This window comes from Saimiri boliviensis, chromosome 12 (assembly GCF_048565385.1).
Source record: "Saimiri boliviensis isolate mSaiBol1 chromosome 12, mSaiBol1.pri, whole genome shotgun sequence".
NCBI classification, from domain to species: Eukaryota; Metazoa; Chordata; class Mammalia; order Primates; family Cebidae; genus Saimiri; species Saimiri boliviensis.
In genome coordinates, this window is record NC_133460.1 from 88,718,895 (window position 1) to 88,746,077 (window position 27,183).

At 39.0% G+C, this 27,183-nt stretch overlaps 1 protein-coding gene across 2 annotated transcripts in view; it reads left to right on the top strand.

Annotated features, from left to right (window-relative positions):
* Positions 1 to 2,499: 2,499 nt before the first annotated feature.
* The window catches only part of SLK (STE20 like kinase), a 62,612-nt gene continuing 37,928 nt past the window's right edge, over positions 2,500 to 27,183 (top strand). For both annotated transcript variants that reach the window (XM_003922225.4, XM_003922224.4), the window contains exons 1-3: positions 2,500 to 3,269; positions 24,713 to 24,877; positions 27,134 to 27,182. In XM_003922225.4, coding sequence (XP_003922274.1) covers positions 3,120 to 3,269; positions 24,713 to 24,877; positions 27,134 to 27,182 — 364 coding nt within the window. In that variant the 5' untranslated portion in view covers positions 2,500 to 3,119. The remainder of the gene's footprint in view (positions 3,270 to 24,712; positions 24,878 to 27,133; position 27,183) is intronic.

Here is a 27,183-nt window from a genome sequence, read left to right on the forward strand (position 1 = left end):
ATAAGTGTATGTCACCACTGTCTATTACATAAACATATCCATCATCACAGGCTTAACTTTTTTTTTTTGAGACAGAGTGTCGCTCTTCTTACCCAGGCTGGAGGGCAATGGCACGATCTCGGCTCACCGCAACCTCCGCCTCCTGGGTTCAGGCAATTCTCCTGCCTCAGCCTCCTGAGTAGCTGGGACTACAGGCACGCGCCACCACGCCCAGCTAATTTTTTGTATTTTTAGTAGAGACGGGGTTTCACCACATTGACCAGGATGGTCTCGATCTCTCGACCTCGTGATCCACCCACCTCGGCCTCCCAAAGTGCTGGGATTACAGGCTTGAGCCACCGCGCTCGGCACAGGCTTAACTTTTAACAGTGGTTAGATCGAGGGTAAATACGAGTAGGGGGAAAGGAGGAGGACAAAGTTATATAGACAGCTTCCTGGGTTATCATTTCTGTATTATTTGAATTACTTACAACAAAATGTACTTTTTAAAATTTTTATTTTATTTTATCTTTGAGACAAGGTCTTATTCTGTTGCCCAGGCTGGAGTGCAGTGGCACAAACATGGCTCACTGCAGCCTCATCCTCCTGGGCCCAAGTGATCCTCCTGCCTCAGCCTCCCCGGTAGCTGAGACCACAGGTGAGTGCCACTATGCCTAGCTAATTTTTTTGTTTTTAATTTTTTGTAAAGATGTGATCTCATCATGTTGCCCAGTCTGGTCTCAAACTCCTGGGCTCGAGCAATCCTCCCATATTAGCCTGGGATTATAGATGTGAGCTACCACACTCGGCCAAGAATATAGTATTTTTAAATTTGAGAAAACAGTAAAGTTTTTTCTATTTTGAAAAGAACAAAATAAGGAAATAGACATATACCCATTGACCAAAATCTATTTCTGATAATTTATCCTAAGGAAATAGTCAAATATGTGAAAAAAGATTTGTGTACAAAGACATTTATCCATATTTTATTAAAAGCAGAGAAATTATTATCTAAATATCTCATAATGGAAGAGAACAATTATTAATTGTACTGAAATATGAGAAGTGCAGGATGCAAACCTTTTTACGTAGTACAACCTCTACCATGTTGAAAAAAGCTAATGCACAGTCAAAAAAATCCGATTTTGAAATATAAGATCTTATCAATGGTTATGTCTGGATAGCAGAATTATAGTACTTTTAATTTTATTTTTTAAGCATTTCATTTTCTCCATGAATGATAATTAAGAATAATTATAGTATTGTTTTCACAGGTCTATACATTTGTCAAACATATAAAAGTGCACACTTCAAATATGTATAGCTTATTGTTACAATAACACTTTAAAAAATAGAAGGAACTCAAGGAATTGAATCATCTTAAGGGTCTTACTGGAAGGGGGGTTTTGCTATGCCATTTTGGGACTGGAGGGCAAAATGACTGGGGAGACCAACATTATATAAATAACAATATATATACATCGTCTCTGCTTCAGATACCTCCATTCATTCATTCATTCATTCATCTATCCATTCATTCATTCACCAAATCTGCCTTCCTATTATATGCCAGGAATGTTGCTAGGTACTTGAATATCGTGATGAACAACAAACCACTGGCCTGAAAGTGCTCCCGTCCCATGGTGGAGAAGGTAGGTCACTACCTGACAGATTCCAGCCAACACCCACACTGCCCCACCAGGCACTGCTGTCCAAGGGGGTTGGAGGCAAACCAGGAAGTGAGGGCCTTAGTTGAGGTGGAGTCACCAAGAGTGACACCAGGTTTACAGGTGTGGAGGTGGCCGGGAGAAGCAAGTTTTACCCTCAAGCGAGTGTCACAGTTATCACTTGAGTAGTGGGCTGAAACAATTTTTTGTATCTGTGTCTATCTTGCCTGTACACTTAAAACAATGAGAGTAAGAACTAAGAGCGTTTTCGGCTGCAGGGGTCGCGCAAAGGGCTTCCATCCATTGGCTCATTCACAACCTTCTGGTTGGGATTATTAGGATCTTCATTTCACAACGAGGAAAGGGAGGCTCGGAGAGGTTACCTGCCCAAGGTCACAGATCTCTCTCTCCAAAGCCCAAGCTCACAGCCACCACACAAACTCCCTCTCCTTTCATTGTACCTGGGGCCCGTCTGAGCGAAAAAGTCCTCTTTCAGGTCTCAAACCTAACGAGTCCGGCTTTCACTCTACCGTTTTTCCCAGAGCCAGAATGGAGGCAACATCCCATAGCACAGTCAACAAGGTCATGCCCACGGGGCCGCTCCACTAAGGCCGTGTCCTGACAGGATTTGGGGCTTGGAGGGCAAATGGGAAACAATCGTCAGGGATCAAAGAGCATTAGCGTCCACAACGCCCGCCTTCCCGCGCCCCGCGCTCCACGCACGGGATCCTTAGGGAACAGCCAGCCTGCGGGACCCAGCGCGCGTGCGCGGGGCCATAGGGGACGCCCCCACGCGAGCGCGCGGTGAGCAGGGCGCGTGACCGGGCGGGCGCGCAAGCGCGCGGGCGCGCTACGGAGTCGGCGTCGGCGCGCGTTCCAGGCCGAGGCTGTATAAGCTAGGGAGGGAGCCAGGCGGCGGAGGCGGCGGCGGCGCCCCAGACCCGAGGGGACGCGCGGGCCTTGCGCGGCGGGAGCGGACGGCGGCGGTGGAGACCCTAGGCTCGCAGTCCGAGGCGGGAGGGCTCGGCTTCTCGACTGCGCGCCTCCAAGGCCGCTGGCCGCTTCTCTCTCCCCGAGTGGCCGCCGCCCCTGGAGACTCGCCGTGACACGGGCCTAAGCCGCCGCCAACGCCGCGGGCGTCCTGACCGCTCGGACTCGTCGGACCAGGCCGGGTGGGAGCGAGCTTGCGGGCAGGTGCCGCTCTCGGAGGGTGGGCCGGGAGCGAGGCGCCCACCGCGCGGCCCGCGGGCCGGGCGCGGCGGAGGGGCCGCTCGCGCAGCACCCGCACCGCGGGCCGGAGCCCAGGGCGCCGCCCCTCCTTCTCCCGGGACCGCCCGGCCGGGGCTGCGGGAGCCGGGGGACGCCGCGCCCGCCGCCGCCAGCCGGGCTCGCGAGGGAGAGCAGGGCGGAGAAACTTTGCCTTTTATTGTTTTTAGTCCGTAAGTGCAAGGAACTCTTGTGTTGGGAGGAAAAATGTCCTTCTTCAATTTCCGTAAGATCTTCAAGTTGGGGAGCGAGAAGAAGAAGAAGCAGTACGAACACGTGAAGAGGGACCTGAACCCCGAAGACTTTTGGGAGATTATAGGGGAATTGGGCGACGGAGCCTTTGGGAAAGTGTACAAGGTAAGAGGGGGAAAACGGGAAGTTGTACTGCGAAGATAAAACAGCCACTGGCCTGGAGTGGCGGGAGGACTTCGGCTCCCCTCGTCCCTTTCCTGTCTCTTGCTCCTTTTGACTGTTAGGCTTCGATGCAACTTGACTTGGCTGATCATCCAAGGAGTAGCTAAGAAGTTGGGTTTACGGTGGAACAAAATGGGGCCTGGATGGAGTTTAAAGGGTGCTTGGAAAGGGAGGTAGGGTTATAAAGTCTGCTCTGTCAAACTTCAAAGCAAATGAGAGTGTTCTTTAATTTATAGAAGGGGTCTGGTGCCCTCCAAGTATTTTAGAATGAGCAACTCACTGCACTTTTCAGTGGATTTGTCTACTGACTGCATTCGCGTGCATGCTTGTACTCTAGCAGTTCCCTTTTTAGGGTCCAGGGTATGTATTTGGTTTTATCTAGAGCTAATACACAACTGGTTGGGATCGAGTGATTGCTACTTGAAGTCTCTTCGTGAGTTGGTTGCTTGACAGCATACTATAAAATGGAATGGACTTTCTGACAAAATTTCTACAAGAAAACCTTCATGTTTTTAAAAATATATTTATAGTAAGCATTGACTGGAAGTCAGTATCAGCACCTAAGAAATTAAAAACACACGCAGCTATTTATTTCGATAGGAAGAGGCTTGGCGTTTCAGCCTAAAGGCATTAATGTTAACTATTTACTGTCTTCTAAGGAACATATGAATGATGTCATTGGATTATTTTCATCCTGAAGGGCGAGTTTTTTATGAGACAGCGTTTAAAGGACCCACAGGATTGCCTAGAAGTGAAAACAAGAAAATAACTTAGGTTTATATAGGACTTTGCAGTTTTAAAATACTTTCAAATAATTTGGCCCCCACAAAAATCTTGTGAGGTGGGTAGATCTGTATTAGTATCCACATTTCACAGATGAAGATACTGAAATTGTTCACAGCCATATAAGTCACAGCCTAGACTTGAACTCAGGTCTTCTGACCCTGTATTTAGTATTGTTTTTTTACTTTAACTGGTAGAAATCAGAGCATTTTGCTTACTGCTTTCTAAGCACCAGTACACTTGGGTGCCTCTGCCCTGCCCTTTGCCCTATCTCAAATGCGTCTTGTGAAAACCCCAGTCCTCATTCTTTATCTAGGCTGAAATATGCACTCCTTTCTGTGTGCTTTCAGAACACGTTCACATGGCTATTATAGCACTTGTCACTTATTACTGTTAGTATGTTTATGTTTCTGTAATAAAATTAAGGACCAAATGATATATTTGGGTTCATCCACTGCCTTAGCATATAGTGATTTGTCTGTTTGTTGAAATAAAAGCATGTATTTTATCTACATAAGAATGCCATCGTGGAAGCTATCATATGCTGTGAAAGTTGGCAAAATAAACTTCGTTATTTGTGTGGAAGGTAGAGTATGGGCTTCACCAAGAGCTACATAAGATGCAACACTTTAGTGTGGTGGGAAGATAACTCCTGGGAATCAAGAGTTGTGTTTTAGTGCTGGCTGTCACAAACTACTGTTTTAATCCTGGACGAAACACTTAACTTCTCTGGACCTCCATTTTCTTAGCCATAATACAGATTTCCTTAGGAGTTTGTTTAGATTCTTTCATCCATTAAAGTTCTTTAAGTATGGAATTAGCCTGGAAAGGCAAAAACAAATTCTCAAGGCACCTAGAATCTTGTAGTTAGAAGGTGGTAGGTGATTATGGGCAGTTTTCATGGTGTAAATGTGTTTTAGCAAATATAAACAATTTAGTAGTAAGAGCACTGGCTCTGGAGTTGGAATATAACTTAGCTCTCTCACTCAATAGCAGGATGTGACCTTGAGCAAGTTTCTTATTTGTCCTCTGCCTAACTTTCCTCATCCATAAGACCTCACTGTGAGGATTAAAGAAGATAATAAATATAAAGCACATGGAAAGGGCCCAGTAAATGGTAGAAATTATTGTTACTACATTTAGAGCTCATAGATGCAAAATATGGGATAAGATAGGAAAAGTAACCAAGAAGATAATAAACCATTTTCTTGGTTTCTAATGGCATGGGCAGATCGTGTGGAGATACTAAAGCCCTGTTTTATTCTTTCATGACACTTTCTGCAAAATGTGATCTGTCTTCCTATACTGAGACATTAATTGAAAATTTTCTGAAAAACAGGAGTCTTATTTCATGTAGTTATTTGAGCACTATAAAATTGTGTCAAGGATAATTTCTGTGGTCTTGATGTCTGTATTTTAGTATGATATTTGAAGAGCATGGGCTTGCACTATTTTGTTTTTTTTGAAATGGAGTCTTAATCTGTCGCCCAGGCTGGAGTGCCGTTGTGGCGCGATCTTGGCTTACTGCAACTTCCTCCTCCTGGGTTCAAGCGACTCTCCTGCCTCAGCCTCCCAAGTAGCTGTCCCTATGGGTGCCTGCTGCCACGCCTGGCTAATTTTTTATGTTTTAGTAGAGACGGATTGGTCTTGAACTCCAGAGCTCAGGCAATCTGCCTGCCTCAGCCTCCCTGAGTACTAGGATTACAGGCATTAGCCACTGCACCCAGCCTTGGTTTCTTTTTTCATTTCACTGCTCTATGCTTCTAAGGAGTAGGGTATGAGTTTTTTTAAAAATAAAAGTTGAAATTAAAACTTATCTGACTTCTTACGGACTTTTTCTAAAAGTTTTTGTTTTTCTAGATTCCCTAGAAATTGAGGATTTATAAACTGCCTTATATTTGGTGGGAAGAGCTATGAAACCTTAACGTTGTACATAGTGGTATGTAGTAGAAAATTATTTATAAACTTGATTCTAACTATCATTTGCTTATGGAAGTTGGTAACTGTTGTAAAGATTGTATTGTAAATAGAGGTTTAGTATCCCATTTCCCAAATGCTTGGGACCAGAAGTGTTTAGGATTTTGGAATTTTTTGGATTTTGGATTATTTGCATTATACTTAGTTATTGAGCATCTAAAATTGAAAATGTTCTAGTGAGCATTTCCTTTGAGCATCATGTCATGTTAGGACTCAGAAAGTTGCAGATTTTGGAGCATTTCAGATTGGATTTTCAGATATGGGATGTGTAACCTATAGGTAATCATGTTGTGTATTTAGTTTGAGTCATTTTTCTATCATATACTTATTGTATTTCTTCAACTCAGTCCCGCACTGTACACATTTAACAGTTACTTCCTTGCCTGGAAAGCTTCACTACTTTATTTCTCTTTTAAAAATAGTAGTATTTTATATATAAATGAAGATGTGTAATATCCTTTAGAATTTTTTTATCTTAGGATTTCTCTTTTTTTTTTTTTTTTTTGTGACGGAGTCTGTCATCCAGGCTGCAGTGCAGTGGTGCAATCTCGGCTCACTGCAACCTCTGCCTCCCTGGTTCAAGTTATTCTTCTGCTTCAGCCTCTCGAGTAGCTGGGACTACAGGCATGTGCTGGCACACCCATCTACTTTTTTGTGATTTTAGTAGAGATGGGGTTTCACTATATTGGCCAGGGTGGTCTTGAACCCCTGACCTCAGGTGAGCCACCTGCCTCAGCCTCCCAAAGTGCTGGGATTACAGGCATGAGCCGCCACGCCCAGCCGGATTTCTCTTGTTTGTAACAGAAAAAAAGAATGACCTAAGATTATGGATTGAATTGCATTTCTAGAAAGCTATTTTATCTATTAAACCAGTTGAAACTAGACTCTTGGCTGTGTGCTGGATGAAAGGGATTTTTATATGACAACTGACGGGTGTATGCCTTTTAAAAATAGTGAAATATATAATCTTTGTATTAAAAAATACAGAAACATACACATTTAGCAGTTAGTAAAGTGACTTCTTATTAACAACCATCAGGGTCAAGGAATTCTGCCAACATCCAGGAGTCCCTCTTGCCTCCTTTCTTTATCTAATACCTTCTCTCTCCCTAAAAGAAACCGCTATCCTATCTTTAAGTTATTCATTTACTTGCTTTTCTTAATCATTTACTATCTCAGTTTATATCCCTAAATGTTATAAATTTAGTTTTGTGTGTACTTGAACTTTATATGAATGGAATTGTATTGAGCATACTCTTTTGTGTCTTTCCTCTTTCAAAATCAGTATTATGTTTGTGAGTTTCATCTTTATCACAGAGAGCTGTAGTTCTTTTTCATTGTAGCATTGTATTCTATTATATGATGATATCACCAATTAGTTACCATTGTACTATTAGTTGATATATTGATTGTTTCCAGTTTTTGGCTCTTACACAAAATGCTATTGCACATATGCATGAGTTTCTCTGAGTTAATCCAGGAATGGAATTGCTAGGTTATAGGGTAGTGTATCTTTAATTTTACCAAATGATACCAAACTCTTTATACAAATTTACATTCCCATCAGCAGTTTAAGAATTTCTTTGCCCTGCATCTTTGCTAGCATTTAGTATTGTCAGAATTTTAAAGTTTTTTTTTTTTTTTTGAGACGGAGTTTCGCCCTTGTTACCCAGGCTGGAGTGCAATGGCGCGATCTCGGCTCACCGCAACCTCCGCCTCCTGGGCTCAGGCAATTCTCCTGCCTCAGCCTCCTGAGTAGCTGGGATTACAGGCACGTGCCACCATGCCCAGCTAATTTTTTGCACTTTTAGTAGAGACGGGGTTTCACCATATTGACCAGGATGGTCTTGATCTCTCGACCTCGTGATCCACCCGCCTCGGCCTCCCAAAGTGCTGGGATTACAGGCTTGAGCCACCGCGCCCGGCCAGAATTTTAAAGTTTTGACAGCCTGATAATGTGTTACATTTCTCATTGTGTGTTTAATTCACCTTTCACAGATTACTAAAAAATAATTATTTTAATATGTTTTTGGTACTTTGAATTTCTTCTTTTGTGTTCGGGTCTCTTACTCATTTTTCTATTGATGCATTTTTTTTGTTTTGTTTTGTTTTGTTTTGTTTTGTTTTGTTTTGTTTTGTTTTGTTTTGTTTTGTTTTTGAGACGGAGTTTCGCTCTTGTTACCCAGGCTGGAGCGCAATGGCGCGATCTCGGCTCACCGCAACCTCCGCCTCCTGGGTTCAGGCAATTCTCCTGCCTCAGCCTCCCGAGGAGCTGGGATTACAGGCACGCGCCACCATGCCCAGCTAAACTCCATCTCAAAGAAAAAGCTCGTTTTTTGGCTTTTAAGTCACCATACTCTTGATTTTCCTTCCACCTCTGTGTCTATTCCTCAGACTCCTTTGCTGGCTCTTCCTCTTTCTGACTTTAAGGTGTAGAAATTCCACAGGGCTTGGGTATAGGCTGCCTTTCCTTTGCTTAAGAGAACTCATCTTCTCCCATGGCTTCGGTTACCATCTAAATGCAGTTTATATCTCTACCCTAAGACCTTCCTTTTGAACTCCAGATCCACACATCCAATTGTATATTAGAGATTTGTGCTTGGATGTCTCACAGATGCCTTAAACTGCAAGTCCAAAACATGAAATAATTCAGCTTATGATGTCAGCCCCAAATTTGCTCCTTCTGTGTTCCTATTAAGTAATTACTACTTCCATGTACCAGTTGCATAGGCCAGAGACCTAGAGGTTATTTTTAACACCTGTTGCTGCCTTCCCCACCAAACCTAATTAAAAACCAAGGACTGTTAATTCTACCTACTAAATATTTCTCAAATCAATCTTTCTTCACTGACATTTCACTAGTCAAAACTGCTGTTATCTCTTACTCAGACTACTGCAATCTTATTGGTGTTTTGGCCTTTATATAATCATAATCATTTACATGATTCTTTTAATCCTGTAATCATTTAATATATTCCTTCATGTTGGGCTCCTTTTGCTAAACATGACATGAGTGAGTTTCATTCATGTCATTGAATATGATAGTCATTTGATCTTTTTCTTTGCTATATGGTACTTTATGAAGTATTATAGTTTATCCATTCTGTAGTATTTGGATTGATTTAACTTTTTGTATATTAAGAATACAATTCATGGTCTGGTGCAGGGGCTTATGCCTGTAATCCCAGCACTTTGGCATGCCAAGGTGAGAGGGTTGCTTGAGTCCAGGAATTCAAGACCAGCCTGAGCAGCATAGGGAGAAGCCATCTTTGTTTGTTTTAATTTGTTCTTTTTTCTTGAGACAGAGTCTCACCTCTGTCACCCAGGCCGGATCAGGTGATCCTTCCGGATTCAGGTGATCCTCCCACCCCAACCTCCCAAGTAGCTGGGACTATAGGTGCCTACCACCATGCCCAGCTAATTTTTGTATTTTTTGTAGAGACAGGATTTTGCCATGTTTCCCAGGCTGGTCTCGAACTCTTAGGCTCAAGTGATCTGCCCACCTTGGCCTCCCAAATTGCTAAGATTATAGGCGTGAGCCCCTGTGCCCACCCCTAAATTTTTTTAATTAATAAAAAATGATTAATGAATATTCTTGTGCATTTTGGTGCACATATGTCATTTTGGATATATACTGGGAAGGAATTGTCTAGGTCATAGGTTATATGTATTTTCAGCTTTAGAAGATACTACCAGTTTTACAAATTGGTTGTACCAATTTACGCTACCATCAATAGGGTATGGGAGTTTTCATAGTTGTTCTGCGTCTTCACTAGCACTTGGTATTGTTATTAATAGGATCTTTAATTTTTGTTAATCATTCTGTTGAGTGTGAATGGTTTTATTTACATTTTTCTTTATTTTTTAATTTTATTATTTATTTATTTGAGACAGAGTCTTGTTCCATTGCCAGGCACCACGCTGGAGTGTGTGATCTCGGCTCACTGCAACCTCCACCTCCCGGGTTCTAGCAATTCTCTTGCCTCAGCCTCCTGAGTAGCTGGGACTATAGGTGTGTGCCACCACGCCCAGCTAATTTTTGTATTTTTAGTAGAGGTGGGGTTTCACCATTTTGGCCAGGATGGTCTTGATCTCTTGACCTCATGATTCGCCCACCTTGGCCTCCCAAAGTGCTGGGATTACACGTGAGAGCCACCTCACCGGACTGGTTTTATTTACGTTTTTCTGATGATTAATGAAGTCAATCATTATGTGCTTATTCCATATTTGGGTATCTTTTTTTGGAGGAATTCGTGGTTATTTGCCCAATTAAAAGAAGCTCTATTTTGAGGTGTAATTTATGTACCACAAAATCCACCCATTTTAGGTACATAATTTTGTGAGTTTTAGTAAATCGGTATAGTTTTACAACCATTACTGCAGTCCAGCTTTGGAACCCTTCTATCATCCCCCAAAAGTTCCCATGTGCCTATTTTGCAGTCAGTCTCCATTCCCACACTGAGCCCAAGATAGCCCTTACTTGCTTTGTGGCTCTACAATTTTGCCTTTTCTAGAATTTTTTAATAAATAGAAACATACAATATGTATTCTCAATATCTATGGCTTTTTGCACTTAGCACAGGGTTTCTCAATATTGGCACTACAGCCATTTTGGACTGGATAATTTTTTTTTGTGGAGGGCTGTCCTATGTGCTGTAGGATGTATCCTTGACCCCTACCCCTTTGTAACAACCTAAAATACTTCCAGACATTGCCAAATGTCTCCCGGATGGCAAAATCACCTTTAAGTTGAGCACCACTGGTTGAGTGTAGTTTTTCAGGATTCATCATTTGAATGAATTTCATTCATTGAAATTTTTCAATTCTATAAAAAACTTAATACATTAAAAAAGTTATAGGCCGGGCGCGGTGGCTCAAGCCTGTAATCCCAGCACTTTGGGAGGCCGAGGCGGGTGGATCACGAGGTCAAGAGATCGAGACCATCCTGGTCAACATGGTGAAACCCCGTCTGTACTAAAAATACAAAAAATTAGCTGGGCATGGTGGCACGTGCCTGTAATCCCAGCTACTCAGGAGACTGAGGCAGGAGAATTGCCTGAACCCAGGAGGCGGAGGTTGCGGTGAGCCGAGATCGCGCCATTGCACTCCAGCCTGGGTAACAAGAGCGAAACTCCGTCTCAAAAAAAAAAAAAAAAAGTTGTGCCGGGCACGGTGGCTCAAGACTGTAATCCCAGCACTTTGGGAGGCCGAGGCAGATGGATCACGAGGTCAAGAGATCAAGACCATCCTGGTCAACAAGGTGAAACCCCATCTCTACTAAAAATACAAAAAAAAAGTTAGCTGGGCATGGTGGTGCGTGCCTGTAATCCCAGCTACCCAGGAGGCTGAGACAGGAGAATTGCCTGAACCCAGGAGGCGGAGATTGTGGTGAGCCAAGATCACACCATTGTACTCCAGCCTCGGTAACAAGAGCGGAACTCTGTCTCAAAAAAAAAAAGGTTGTATGGTGAACATACACATATCAACTACCTAGATTCTGCAGGTGTTCATATTTTGCTATACTGACTCTATTACACGTCTATCCATCCATTCATCCATTTATCCATTCATTATCTGTTTCTCTCTTTCATTTTCTTAAGGCTTTTCTCTTCTTTCAATTATTTGTACCCTTATTTTTCTTCACTTACCTAATTATGTCAATTAATCCTTCCTGAATAATTTTAAATAACTTGACATTGGAAATGTTAGCAATTTAGTGAATTATTTTACAGTATATTTTCTGGAACAATTTTAAAGTTTTAAACTTTCCTTCTTAGTTTTCTGTTTTCAACCAGAAAGTTACTATGTGCTGACATAGACTTCTAGATAAAATGACATATTACTATATTCCCATGTTTCTTATTTATACATCTGTGTTTAAGTTCACACAGATCTTTAACACAGCTCAGTGACAGAAGCAGTTAATTCTTATTTTGCCACAGTTTTGTCTCTATGCCAAGGTACACTTCTGCTTGAATATAAGATGCTATTTCTGTTGCTGTATGAAATTATGCCTTTTTATTATAAAAATCTGTCACTTTTATGTACCAAAATGAGAACTGAGATGGCTTTGAAATTTCAGAAAAAATTTTAATGAAAGGAACAAATCAAAATTTCAGTGAGTAATTTTTTTTTCTTGAAGAGAAATCATTTTCTTTGATTTTTTTTTTTTTTTTTTTTGAGACAGAATTTCGCTCTTGTTGCCCAGGCTGGAGTGCAATGGCGCGATCTCGGCTCACCGCAACCTCCGCCTCCTGGGCTCAGGCAATTCTCCTGCCTCAGCCTCCTGAGTAGCTGGGATTACAGGCACGTGCCACCATGCCCAGCTAATTTTTTGTATCTTTAGTAGAGACGGGGTTTCACCATGTTGACCAGGATGGTCTCGATCTCTTGACCTCGTGATCCACCCGCTTCGGCCTCCCAAAGTGCTGGGATTATAGGCGTGAGCCACCGCGTCCGGCCTATTTTTTAATTTTAATTGTAATTTTTTCTGAGACAGGGTCTTCCTATGTCGCCCAGGCAGAAGTGCAGTGGCATGATCTTGGCTCACTGCAACCTGGAAATCCCAGGTTCAAGTGATTCTTGTGCCTCAGCTTCTGGAGTAGCTGGGATTATAGGCATGTGCCACCACACCTGACTAATTTTTGTATTTTTTAATAGAGATGGGGTTTTACCATGTTGGCCTGGCTGGTCCCCAACTTTTTGGCTCAAGTGATCTTCCCGCCTTGGCCTCCCATAGTGCTGGGATTAACGCATGAGCCACTGTATCCAGGCAAGATATTTTATTTTTACTTGTAAAGCATATATGTTTTATTTCCATTTGGTATGTTGTATGGCCTGAGCTTTATAAAGTCTCTTAAAATTTTAAAGGTCTGTGTTATGGCATATTAACATTTAGGATAAAGTAATATTACATAATTTATTTCAGAGTATCCTGCCAAAATTTTATTAAAAACGACCAAGAAACTAACATACCATATCTAATTTTGGATCTTTAACCTTGATAGAACCTTTTTTCTGGCCCCTTTTTTCTTGTCTGTTCCCTGATGGATGTGAAGTAATATTGTCCCCGATTACTAATGAGGTTGAGCTCCTTTTCATATGTTTATTGGCCATTTGGATTTCCTGTTCCCTGAAGTGCTTGTTACAGTCTTTTGATCCTCTTTTTCTCATTGATTTATAGGGAGTCATTATATATTTTGGATACTTATCTCTTGTCAGTTATATATGATGTACATTATTTTCTTTTACTTTATGGTTTGTCTTTTCATTCTCTAAATGATGTTCTTTTTTGTGTACACATAAGTTTTTTTTTGTTTCGTTTTGTTTTTTTTGAGACGGAGTTTCGCTCTTGTTACCCAGGCTGGAGTGCAATGGCGCGATCTCGGCTCACCGCAACCTCTGCCTCCTGGGTTCAGGCAATTCTCCTGCCTCAGCCTCCTGAGTAGCTGGGATTACAGGCATGCGCCACCATGCCCAGCTAGTTTTTGTATTTTTAGTAGAGACGAGGTTTCACCATGTTGACCAGGATGGTCTTGATCTTTTGACCTCGTGATCCACCCACCTCGGCCTCCCAAAGTGCTGGGATTACAGGTGTGAGCCACCGCACCCGGCAACATAAGTTTTAATATAGTCCAATTTATTAACTTTTCCCACATGGCTAATGTTTTTGTGTTAAGAAATTCCTCTCTACTCAAGGTGGTGAAGATATCCTGTTGTATTATCTTTGTAAAGTTTTATGGTATTGCCTTCTACATTAGATCTGTGATTAAACTGGTGTTGATTTTCACTTATAGAGTGAGGTATAAAGGTCAAATTTTATGTTTTCTATGTAGATACCAGTTGTCCCAGCACCATTTACTTTAAAGACCATCCTATTTTTTACTGCTTTGCAATGCTTCCATTGTATAATGGATGTCCATATGCACATAGTATATTTCCATGATATTGTTTTAGGTTAAATTTTTAGGAGAATTGTTAGAGTAAAATAAATGATCATTTATTTTTTTTATTTTTTTTTTTTGAGATGGAGTTTCGCTCTTGTTACCCAGGCTGGAGTGCAATGGCACGATATCGGCTCACCGCAACCTCCGCCTCCTGGGTTCAGGCAATTCTCCTGCCTCAGCCTCCTGAGTAGCTGGGATTACAGGCACGCGCCACCATGCCCAGCTAATTTTTTGTATTTTTTTTTTAGTAGAGACGGGGTTTCACCATGTTGACCAGGTTGGTCTCGATCTCTCGACCTTGTGATCCACCCGCCTCGGCCTCCCAAAGTGCTGGGATTACAGGCTTGAGCCACCGCGCCCGGCAATGATCATTTATTAATGCTTACTTTGAAATTACAAAATTTGTGCAAATTTTTATTTTTTTTATTTGGTAAAATACACGTAAAGTTACTGTCTCAACTATTTTTTATACCCTATGAAGATTCACCATCTTTATGATTTTTAAATGTCTAGTTCATTGTTACTAAATATGTTTGTAATGTGCAGCCATCACTGCTATCCAGCTTCATGCCTCTTATCATGTTTTAAAATGAAACTCTGTGCTGTTAAACACTAACTTCCTATTTTTTCCTTCCTCCAGCCCTAAACAACTGCCCTTTTACTTTTTGATACTATGATTTTGATTAAGTACCTTATATAAATGGAATCATACAATAGTTATTATTTTGTGACTAACGTAGGTCATTTAGCATAATGTCCTTAAGGTTCATCCATGTCATAGCATATGTTAGAATTTCCTTCCTTTTAAGGCTGAATAATATTTTATTGTATGTATATACACATTTTGCTTATCCACTCATCTCTTGATGACACTTGAATTGTTTCCATGTTTTAGTTGTTGTGTATTTAGCTATGAACATGGGTGTACAAATATCTCTTTGAGACCCTGCATTCAGTTTTTTAGGGTATATACCCAGGAATGGAATTGCTGGATCATGTGGGAATCTGCTTTAGATTTTGCGGGTGAACTGCCATACTGTTTTCTCTAGCTGTACCATTTTACATTTCCATAGACTTGTGCACAAAACAAGAGTTCTGATTTCTCCACATTTTTGCCTACACTTGTTCTTTTCTTTCTTTTTTAAATGATAGTCATCCTAGTGGGTGTGAGGTGGTAGTTATTACAGTTTTTACTTGTATTTATCTAATATTAGTGATACTGAGCATCTTTTCATGTGCCTATTGGGTATTTGTATATCTTCATTGGAGAAATATGTGTTCAGCTCCTTAGCATGTTTTTGAGTTGAGCTAGTTCTGGTTTTGTTGTTGTTGCGTTTTAGAAGTTATCTATATATTTTGGATATTAATCCTCACCAGATACATGATTTATAAATGTTTTCTGTCACTCTATAGGTTGCCATTTTACTTTTTTGATGTTGTCTTGTAATAAGTGTCCAATGTTTTACAATTTTCATCAAGTACAGTTTGTCTGTGTTTTCTTTTGATGCCTATGCTTTGGTGTCATAGCTCAGAATTGATTGTCAAATCCAGTGTCATGAAGCTTTTGCCTCATGCTGTCTTCTGAGAGTTTTATAGTTTTAGGTCTTACATTTAAGTTCTTCTTTGGTCCATTTTTAGTTAATTTTTGTGTATGTTAGATAAGGGTCCACCTTCACTCCTTCACATGTGGATATTCAGATTTCTCAGCACAATTTGTTGAAAAGACTGCCCTTTTCTCATTGACTGCTCTTAGCACCCTTGCCAAAAATCGTTAGACCATATAGATGTCAGTTTTTTTTTTCTGGTCTCTATTCCATTGCACTGGTTTGATTACTGTAGCTTCATAGTAATTTTGAAGTCAGGAAGTGTGAGTCTTGAAGCTTTGTTCTTTTTCAAGATGATTTTGGCTATTCAGGTTCCATTGAGATTCCATGTGAATTTTAGGATAGGTTTTTCTATTACTGTAAAAAATGGCATTGAGATTTTGATTGATATTGAATCTGTAGATTGCTTTGGGTAATATTGACATTTTAACAATATTAAGCCTCCAATACATGAACATGGGATGTGTTTTCATTTATGTCTTGAGTTTCTTTCAGCATTGTTTTTTAGTTTTTTTGTGTAAGTCTTTTATCCCCTTGGTTAATTCCCAAGTGTTTTATTCTTTCTGATGCTATTGTAAATGGGATTGTTTTCCTTATTTAAAACCTTTATTTTTCTTGAATTAATTTCCAGAAGTGCTACATTTTTTGTCCTATTTTAAAATATATTTTTGAAATGTCTTTTTGTGTTCTTTTTTCCATGTTTTCCAGCTATGGAATCTATGCACATTTCCTCAGCTTCTTTATTACACAGTTGTGTTTCTTTCTGCATATTCATGCTGCTCAGAGCCAGTAAGTTCTTGAAATAAGCAGGAAACCTCTGTGATCTGAGAATTGGTAAAACATTTTGAAAACTGCAGACTTAGCCAAATTTAACTTATCACTGACATCATTTTCGTGATATATTTGACTGACCAATGACTAAATTTTGAATAAATAACCAGAACAATATAAATAAGAGTTTGGGAATGTAAAGAAAATATAAAGTATATTTCTTTCCCTTTTGTAGAATTCAGAAAATAACACAATCCTTTGGCTTTCTGTAATACTTTACAGAAATTGTGAAAAGAATATGTACAGTTGATCCTCATTATTTGCAGATTTTGTATTTGTGAATTTGTCTACTTGTTAAAGTTTAATGGTAGTCCTAAAGTCTATACTTGCAGCACTTACGCAGTTGTTTGCGTGTATGCACAAAGCTGCAAAAAATTTGAATCCTCTGACAAGCACATTCCCAGCTAAATTTGAACAAGGTGAACTGCCTTGTTATTTCAGCTTTCATGAAGAGATGACCAGAGGATGGAGACAGCAGAGGCAGTGGAGTGTGTAGTGCAAGAAGGTCCGGCTGGGAGGCCGGTTGGCCAGGGTTTGAATCCTAAGTCTGAGATCTGTTTTTGGGATGGCTTTCCGCAAGTCACTTAACACTTAAAAGCCTCATTTCTCTTTTGTAAAATAAAGGGGAGTCTCCCAGGATGAATTGTTTTCAGGATTTAAGATTATAACAATCTATGTGAGGGGTGTATCTATGTGCATGGTTTTCAGTAGTTGCTAATTCTGTGCTTGCAGTGACTTTATAGAACATAACTACTGCAAATAGTGAGAATTAACTTGTATCTTTGCTAAGTGATGATGAGTAATTTTACTCTAATAGTGAGAATTAACTTGTATCTTTGCTAAGTGATGATGAGTAATTTTATTCTCGTTTAGTATTGTTACTTGTTCCTACCAAAATCTTAGTAGGACTGAAAAGATCACCATAATTTGCATGTAATTTAAACAGATAACAACAGTATCAACAGTCTAAAAGTATTATGCTTCCCAGTGCTGTTTCCCTCTCTTCACTTAACAGCTCGTTGGAACTTTGGATATTTATTACCAAAACGTTTACTACTACTCTGTGCCTTAGCTCTCCCATCTGTGTTGCTCATAGGTTTTAGGATTGTGCCAGTTCTTAATCTCAGTTCCAGATACACCCTTCTATATTCTGCTTTGTGATACTGGTTTGAAGACTGCAGATCCCATTTCTTCCTTGCTAGCAGTGTATTTCTGTTTCAAAAGTGTAGAGCACTAGAGAGAGGCTGCAAGAAGGAGTAAGAAATGACTTACACCTTTGTCTTGTTTCCTGTGAGCTTCCTGTCTGCTTTCTTATTACTTTGACCATCACCCTTGTAGAAGTTATTTTGCTTCAGCATCAGCAATTTCTTTCTGTAGCAGCTGTTTAATACAGTTTGTAGTTTTTCCAACACTCACAGAACTAGCCTCATCATAACCCTTCATAACACCAGCGCCAGTTGGCTGGTACCCTGTTCCTCAAAAGTTTGGGTCCCAGTCTTACGGGACCCCTCTTCCAGTTCAGACACAACAGCACCAGCAGAGTATCACTATCTCCTCAGGGGTCCGTCTGAGTTTCAGCCTTGTGGAATGCTTCCTCCAAGCTTCTGAGTTTTAATAATTCCAGTCTTTTCCCTTTGTTCTCATAGTCCTAGGGGTGGTAACTTTTGCCTGTAGTTGTTAACCTCCATGTCGTTTGTATTATTTTTTCAGTTAGCAACAGAGTTAGTAATTGTTTTTATTAAATTTTCTCTATTAAAATAATCAATGTGATTTTCCTCCTGTCTGGACCCTAACTGATACAAGGATTAAATGTTACTAAATGTAAAATGCAGAGAACAGTGCCTCTTCTAAAAGCATGATGGATACTACTATATAGAATAACATACTTGAAGTAATTTGAGATTTTTCTTGCAAATTTCTTTGCAAAATAGTACAATTTCTAATTTATATAGCTAAAACAATGATTGAGTTTTATTGATATTAATACACTCAAATGTCACCTCAGTTAGACCAAACTTAACTACCCTATTTAATTTGTAAACTCTTGTCTATGTGCTCCCATATCCCTCCATTTCTTCATCTTTTTTTTTTTTTTGAGATGGGGTCTAACTCTGTCACCCACGCAGGAGTACAGTGGTACAGTCTTTCCTCATTGCAACTTCTCCCTCCTGGGTTTGAGTGATTCTTGTGCCTGAGCCTCCTGAGTAACTGGGATTACAGGCATTGTAATTTTTATGTTTTTTGGTAGAGACGGTATTTTGCCATTTTGCCATGCTGGTCTTGAACTCCTGGGCCCAAGTGATCTGCCCACCTCGGCCTTCCAAAGTGCTGGGATTCCAGGCATGAGCCACCACACCCAGCCTCCGTGTCTTTCTTATTAGTTTACTTTTCCCAGTAAGAATTGCTGATATGCTAATTTATTTATTTGTTGACTGACCACTCCCCGAAATTATAATAAGTACCACCAGCACAGAGAGATTTTGCATAGTTTGTACATTGTCAGCATCTAGAACAGTGACCTAATGTATAGAAGGCACTCAGTAAATGTTTGTTGGAAGAATGAATGGATTTCAGGAGATCAACTCTTTTGGTCAAAAAAGATTTTTACTATTTTTTTAATGCAATGCTTCCCCCTTATTTGAGGTTTCATCTTCCACAGTTTTATTTACCTGCAGTCTGAAAATAGGTGAGTGCAGTACAGTAAGATGTACTGAGAGACCACATTCACATAATTTTTATTATAGTATCTTATTACAATTGTTCTGTTTTATTGTTATTGTTGTTAATCTCTTAGTCTGGCTAACTTATAAATTAAACTTTATCATAGGTGTGTATGTGAGGAAAAAACAAAGTATACATAGGGTTTAGTACTATCCAAGGTTTCAGGCATCCACCGGGGGTCTTGGGATGTATTCCCTGGGGATAGAGGGGACGGCTGTATTGCGTTTCTTTTCTAGAGCACATTTCACTGGGGTGTTTTTTGTCCTTGTGTTTTCCGCAGCTCAGACCAGTGCCTTGTAGTGGATGTTTATCAACGGTGATTTCAGTTATTTGGTTTTTACATTTGATGATTATTTTATTAATATAATTAATAAGATTGCATATTAACATACTATGTTAATATAATTATTACATATAATAATATGTAAATGTTATGCACTGGACAATTATGTTGTTGTTCTTTTGGTTGGGGAAGAATACCTCAGCCTTGAGATGAAATCATCCTTATTGATAGAAACAATCCCAATGATTAATTTTTTTCTCTTTTTATTCTTTGTTTTTTTTTATTCCTTTCATATTTATCTTTTTTTTTATTTTTATTTTTTTTTTGGCCTTTGATGGGCTAACACCTCTGCGGGACTGAAATCATCTCTATTTTCTGTGCTGGTCTTTCAATTTTCAGCTGAAAATTTTACTAAAAGATATTTACTTCACTGTAAAATATTATGTAGTGTTAGAAAATGTAGAAATATAGAAATAAAATAAATGAAGGCTTAAAAATTATTCCTGTACTCACTACCCAGGGAATACCTTCTGATAAAACAAGACTGACATAAGAGGGTGTAATTTTTTTAGAATATGAAACCACTATGGAACATTCAGACAACTTATGTTTCTCAGCAGCCCTCATTTGTTCATGTAATGTGGCCAAGCTCTATTGATGATTCATGAAAATAAAAACAGTGATTTTTAGGTGATCATGACTGATACTTAAAACCTTTTTATAAACAGAAGTTATATTTTTAAATTAAGATTGGGTATTTATTATTCCATTCTTGTTTTTAATATCATTTAGTTCAGTGTTACCCATCCTCCAGCACCAGGGGCTGATTTCATGAAAGACAACTTTTCCACAGACTGGATGGGGGATGTTTTTGGGATGATTCAAGCACATTATGTTTACTGAACACTTTATTTCTATCATTATTACATTGTAATATGAAATAAGTATACACTCACCATAGTATAGAATCATTGGGAGCCCTGAGCTTGTTTTCCTGCAGCTAGATGGTCCCGTCTTGGGGTGATGGGAGACAGTGACAGATCATCAGATGTTAGATTCTCATAAGCAGCACACAACCTGCATCCCTTGCATACGCAGTTCATGGTAGGGTTTGTAGTTCACATTAGGGTTCGTGCTCCTATGAGAAGCTAATGCTGCTGCTGATCTGACAGGAGACAAAGCTCAGGTGGTAATGTGAGCAATGGGGAGTGGCTGTAAATACAGATAAAGCTTTACTCACTTGCCTGCTGCTCATCTCTTGCTCTGAAGCCTGGTTCCTAACAGGCGGTGGACTGGTACTGGTTTGTGGCCCCGTGGTTGTAGACTCCTGGTTTAGTTATTTCATTAAGCCTTTATGTGCAGAGTTTTTAATGCCTTTAGATATTAGGTAGATAAGCTCTTTTATTTTTAATACTTTATGTCCCAGTTATATTCGTGTAGAGAATAATGTCACACACTTACAAAATATTTATTTCAGTTTTGTTTTTTTAGAGTTCTTTAGAACCAGATCCTGATGAGTAATCATGTTATTTTCTTTTCTTTTCTTTTTTTTTTTTTTTGAGACGGAGTTTCACTCTTGTTACCCAGGCTGGAGTGCAATGGCGTGATCTCGGCTCACCACAACCTCTGCCTCCTGGGTTCAAGCAATTCTCCTGCCTCAGCCTCTCGTGTAGCTTGGACTGCAGGCATGTACCACCATGCCCAGCTAATTTTTTTTGTATTTTTACTAGAGACAGGATTTCACCATGTTGACCAGGATGGTCTCTATCTCTTGACCTCGTGATTCACCTGCCTCAGCCTCCCAAAGTGCTGGGATTATAGGCGTGAGCCACCGCGCCTGGCCATTCTGTTATTTTCAAGCAATAATTTGAGACACTATTCTTTCTAATGGAACTTTTGTTACTTACATTAAACCAGATGATACCATTGTTAGTTTAATCAATATATGATAGAATTTGTTACTGTGAGGAATTTTAAAGATTATCTAGTGTGAGTTATTTTTCTTCCTTTATGCCAGCCCATTCACGTGTGTAAAAGGAACATCTTTAAAGTCTCTAGGACATCAGTTAACTAATTTTAGTGGCTGCATAATTTTCCATTGTAGAACTGTACTGCATGATTTAAGCAGGTTACTGTTAATGGTCATTTAGGCATATTCACTTTTTCTCTATTACAAATGATGCTTTGATGAATATTTTTGTATATACATGAGTTTTATTAGAAATTATTTTATTAAGAGTTATCTCCTGATAAATTATCTCCTGATAAAGTGAGATTTAGACATTTATTTATTGAAACATTTATTGTTGGCTTTAAAAAATTTAGTATCTTTTTTAATGTAATAAGTGCAGTTTTGCTGAAGTGATGTTAAGATAGATGTTATTAAAATGTTTTATAGAAACAACCTAATTAGCATTTTAAGATCTGATTCCTAACGTTAAAAAAGTGATCCTGGTATCTACTACGTATTTGGAAGCCTTTCCTTTGTAATAAATGGTGGTGAGAAGCTATTCAACCAAAGAAAGAAAACGAGAAAGTTAAAGTACTAAGAACAAGGAAAAATGACCAAAGTGATAGAAATATGGGGAGACTGGAAAGGGCGTAGGGGAGGTAAAACTTTGCCTCCACCCTCTTAGGGTCCCTGCAGTACCTGAGAATTAAATTGACACAAGATAGATTAGAAGAGAAAAGCATACACATTTAGTATAAGTTTTATGTGACATGAGAGCCCTCAAAAGAAAATGAAGTCATAAAGAAATGGCAAAACCTACATGCTTTTGTGTTAGGTTGACAAAGAGAGGCGATTGTGGAAAAGTAGATATATTATATGCGGAGGCTACATGTAACATTAAGACCTTGTTAATTTAATAAGGTCTGTTTGTACACAGTTCTCTTTGCTATTACTCCCTATCAAAGAATGTTTCTTTTCTCCTGGAATAGAGAAGACATCTTTCACAGGAACATTTTATCTCCTAGTTTCAGGAAGAAAAGGTGGAAGATTAGAATGCCCTTCTTGCATCTGCTATTTTTCAAGCACCTTTCACTCAAAGTAATCCTTATGTCAAAGTGACATGTCTGAGGTGGTGTATTTTGTCACCCTTCATGGGTAATGATTATGCCTAGTGTTCCATTATTGGAACACTAAGTTTGTGGGAGTTATGTCCTACTGCCCAAGGTAATTGCCAATGTCTGATTTTTCACAAAAAAAATTTTGCAACCTCCGGCATAAATGGATTAAGGTACAGAAAAGGCTTTGGAAACAGACCTGAATTTAAATTCTGTTTTTGCCTCTTACTAGTTACATGACCTGGGAAGCCTTTTAACCCCTCAAAGCTTATTTATATCCTCCTTAAAAGGAAAGATAATAATATATCATGGGGTTGTGAGGATTAAATAATAATAGTTATTGCAGCTAACATTTTTTGATCCTTCTGTACATGCCAGATACTATATTCAGTGTTTATATGTGTTTTTTTTTTACTTGGCAGATACGTGTTATCTTAATTCTCATGAACTTGTGAGGTGTAGGAAACTTTTACTGATGAAACTAAAACAGGGATTTTGTAAATTGCCCCAAGCAACACAGCTTGTAAGTGGCAAAACCAGAATTGAATTCCTAGCAATCTGACCCACCAGAGGCTGTGATTTGAAATGCTGTCCTCTGTGCATATGAAGCCCTTAGCACAGTGCATAGTATGTATTAATTCGTATTTATGTGCAGGCCGTCTTTTCAAAACAGTATGTTGAGAGAAGAAGACAAGCCACAGACTGAGAGAAAATATTTGCAAGACACATATTTGATAAAGGAAAGTTATCCAGAATATACAAAGAACTCTTAAAACTCAACAGTTAGAAAACTAATAGTTCAGTTAAAAGATGGGCAAAAGGTTTGGACAGACACCTCACCAAAGATCTGACGAGTATATGAAAAGATGCTCAACATCACATGTCATTGGGAATTGTAAATTGAAAACAAGATACAAATACTACTGTGTACCTGTTAGACTGGAGAAATCCATGCATGCTGGCAACCCCAAATGCTGGTGAGAATGTGGAGCAACAGGAACTCATTCATTGCTGGTGGGTATGCAGACTTTTTCAGCCACTTTAGAAGACAGTTTGGCAGTTTCTTAAAAAAACTAGACATACTCTCGGCCGGGCGCGGTGGCTCAAGCCTGTAATCCCCGCACTTTGGGAGGCCGAGGCGGGTGGATCACAAGGTCGAGAGATCGAGACCATCCTGGTCAACATGGTGAAACCCCGTCTCTACTAAAAATACAAAAAATTAGCTGGGCATGGTGGCGCGTGCCTGTAATCCCAGCTACTCAGGAGGCTGAGGCAGGAGAATTGCCTGAACCCAGGAGGCAGAGGTTGCGGTGAGCCGAGATCGAGCCATTGCACTCCAGCCTGGGTAACAAGAGCGAAACTCCGTCTCAAACAAAACAAAACAAAACAAAACAAAACAAAGAAAAACTAGACATACTTTTACCATATGATCCAGCAGTTGTACTCTTTGGTTATTACCCAGGCGAGTTGAAAAACATGTCTGCACAGAAACCTGCATATACATGTTTATAGAAGCTTTATTCATAATTGACAAACTTGGAAACAACCAACATATCCTTAAGTAAGTGAATGGATAAATAAAGTGGTATATCCAGACAATGAAATATTATTCAGTGCTAAAAAAGTGAGTTATCAAGCCATGAAGACATTAAGGAACTGTAAATACATATTACTAAGTGGAAAGAGCTAATCAGAAAGGTCTGTATATACTCTGATTCCAAGTATATGGCATTCTAGAAAAAACAAAAGCAAAACTATGGATGTAATAAAAAGATCAGTGGTTGCCAGGGGTTGGAGGAAGGAGGGGATGAGTAGGCAGAGCACAGAGGATTTTTAAGGCAGTGAAACTATTCTATACAATATTATAATGGTGGGTACATGCCATTATACATTTGTTGAAACCTATAGATGCAACAGCAAAGTATAATGTAAAGTTTGGACTTGGGGTGATGATGTGTTAATGTAGGTTCATTATTATTGTAACAGATGTATCACTCTGGTATGCAGTGTTGATGGGAGGGAGGTTATGCATGGGGCACGTGAGAACCTTCTGTTCTTTGCACGCAATTTTGCTGTGAACCTAAAACTGCTCTAAAACTTAAAATCTATTAAAGCAATAAAAAATTAGAAAACGATGCATTTGAAATGTGACATATCTGATACTTTCATTTTTAGGCCCAGAATAAAGAGACCAGTGTTTTAGCTGCTGCAAAAGTGATTGACACTAAATCTGAAGAAGAACTTGAAGATTACATGGTAGAGATTGATATTTTAGCATCTTGTGATCACCCAAATATAGTCAAGCTTCTAGATGCCTTCTATTATGAGAACAATCTTTGGGTAAGTGTTTTCTGTTGATCTAAAGGAGTAGCCAAAATGAGTTAATTGTCCTAAAGAGATGTTTATGAATTGTTAAAAACCTATTTTATGTCTTTTCTATTTAGTTACTTTTGTCACTTGAATGAGAGTTGATCTGCTGATAAGAGAGTAATAACAACAAAATTATTCTCAGCTTCAGCAGGTGTTAGATTTATGTTTCAGATTTATGTTTCAGGTTATACAGTTTCATCATGATTGTTTGACATTGGATCCACCAGTGGAAACATTTGGTTAAGAATACTAAATTTGCCGGGCGTGGTGGCTCACGCCTGTAATCTCAGCACTTTGGGAGGCCGAGGCGGGCGGATCACCTGTGGTTAGGAGTTCAAGACCAGCGTGGCCAACATGGTGAAACCCTGTCTTTGTTTAAAAAAACAAAAACAAAAACAAAAACAAAAACCAACAACAAAAAAACCCTAAATTTCCTAAAATATGAAATTAGATGTCTTGTTTTAAGATTAATCATTTAAAAGTTTCTCTTAGAAATTGTTTATAATTTTTTATTCTAAACTTTTTGTACATCTTGTAATAAACCATAAAATACTAGAACTGTTAAATATTTATCATATATTATCAGCTTCAACTTTAGTGGATGATTTAATGGCTAAAGCTGTATGTATAAATTTTATTCATTTTTAGAAAATATTAGACACAAGTAGATATAGAAACAAAACTTTTAATTCATTGTAATAACCTGTCAGTCACTTGTTCTGTACGAACATAAGTTTAATCAAGAGGACGTTTAAAAACAAAGCTTCAGTCTTCCTTCCTGAAGGAAGAAGCAAAGTTTTATGAGAGAGAAGAGTAAATAGTATAAGGATTACTTGACTGGATGCCTAAAGGTCTATATTTTTTATCCTAGTGCTGCCACTTATGGAACTTGGATAAGTCAGTTAACTTTTACAAGTCTGTTTACTCATCTGTAGGATGAGTAATGATCTACCTCCCAAATTATTTTCCAAATACTGTAACAAATTTGAAAACAATTTCTAACTGCCAAGCACCTGTAAAAAAAATAAGGTATTATGCTGAGGGAAAAAAGGCAGGAAGCTACCTAATTAATTTAAAATGTTATTTTTTAAAATTATTGTTATTATTTATGTGTTTTCTGAAATCATTGTTCAGGGCTGTAGCAGAATGTTTCCAAAGATTATAATGGAAATGAACCCCTAGACTAGTTAATAAACAGATAAGACCTTTACTTGGGACTATTGCACAATAAAAACTTAGACAACTGTGAGGGGTGGTTTAGTGGGAGACATAAATGTTAATTAGTCAAATAATCACAATAAATATAAAATTACAACTGTAGCAAGGGTTAAGAAGGAAAGGTACAGGTCGCGCGCAGTGGCTAACACCTGTAATCCCAGCACTTTGGGAGGCTGAGGCGGGCAGATCAGCTGAAGTCAGGAGTTCAAGACCAGCCTGACCAACATGGAGAAACTCCGTCTCCATTAAAAAATGCAAAATTAACCAGGCATGGTGACACATTTCTATAATCCCAGCTACTCAGGAGGCTGAGGCAGGAGAATCACTTGAACCCAGGAGGTGGACGTTGCAGTGAGCCAAGATGGCACCATTGCACTCCACAGGCTGGGTATCAAGAGCGAAACTCTGTCCCAAAAAAAAAAAAAAAAAAAAAAGGAGGAAAGGTACATGATATTATAGCTTACCAGGGAAGTCAAGATAGGCACCTATCAGTAGGAAATAATTGAACTAGGATCTGAAGCTTTTGTGTGTGTATTTCTTCTGTTTTCTTTCTTTCTTTCTTTCTTTCTTTCTTTTTTAACTAAAAAGTCTATAAATATTTTTAGGACTTATTCCTATTTAATAAAGTTTAAAAATATGTATATATATATTTGTTCATTTAAAGCGCAAGTTGCCTTAAAAATATAAGTAATAAAATCTTTCATTGGTGACCAAATGGCTATGTAATACTATACCAAATGAAAATTCTGTACCTGGTAGTTTTAGAGAAGCAGGGACACTAAAAATGACAATTAACAAAATTACCCATACTTTCACAGTGGGCTTTCTCAAGTGTGTATTGTTTGAGATTTGTAACTCTTTTGACAAAATCTTCGTTTAGTATATTGTTTCCACAACACAGATTATTTGATAGCTATTTATCTTTTTTGCTAAGATGAAGAAAAAATTCTGAAACTCAAAATTCAATGTAGTGTTAGACATGTGCTTTTTTTTTCTTTTTGCATACAGATCCTCATTGAATTTTGTGCAGGTGGAGCAGTAGATGCTGTGATGCTTGG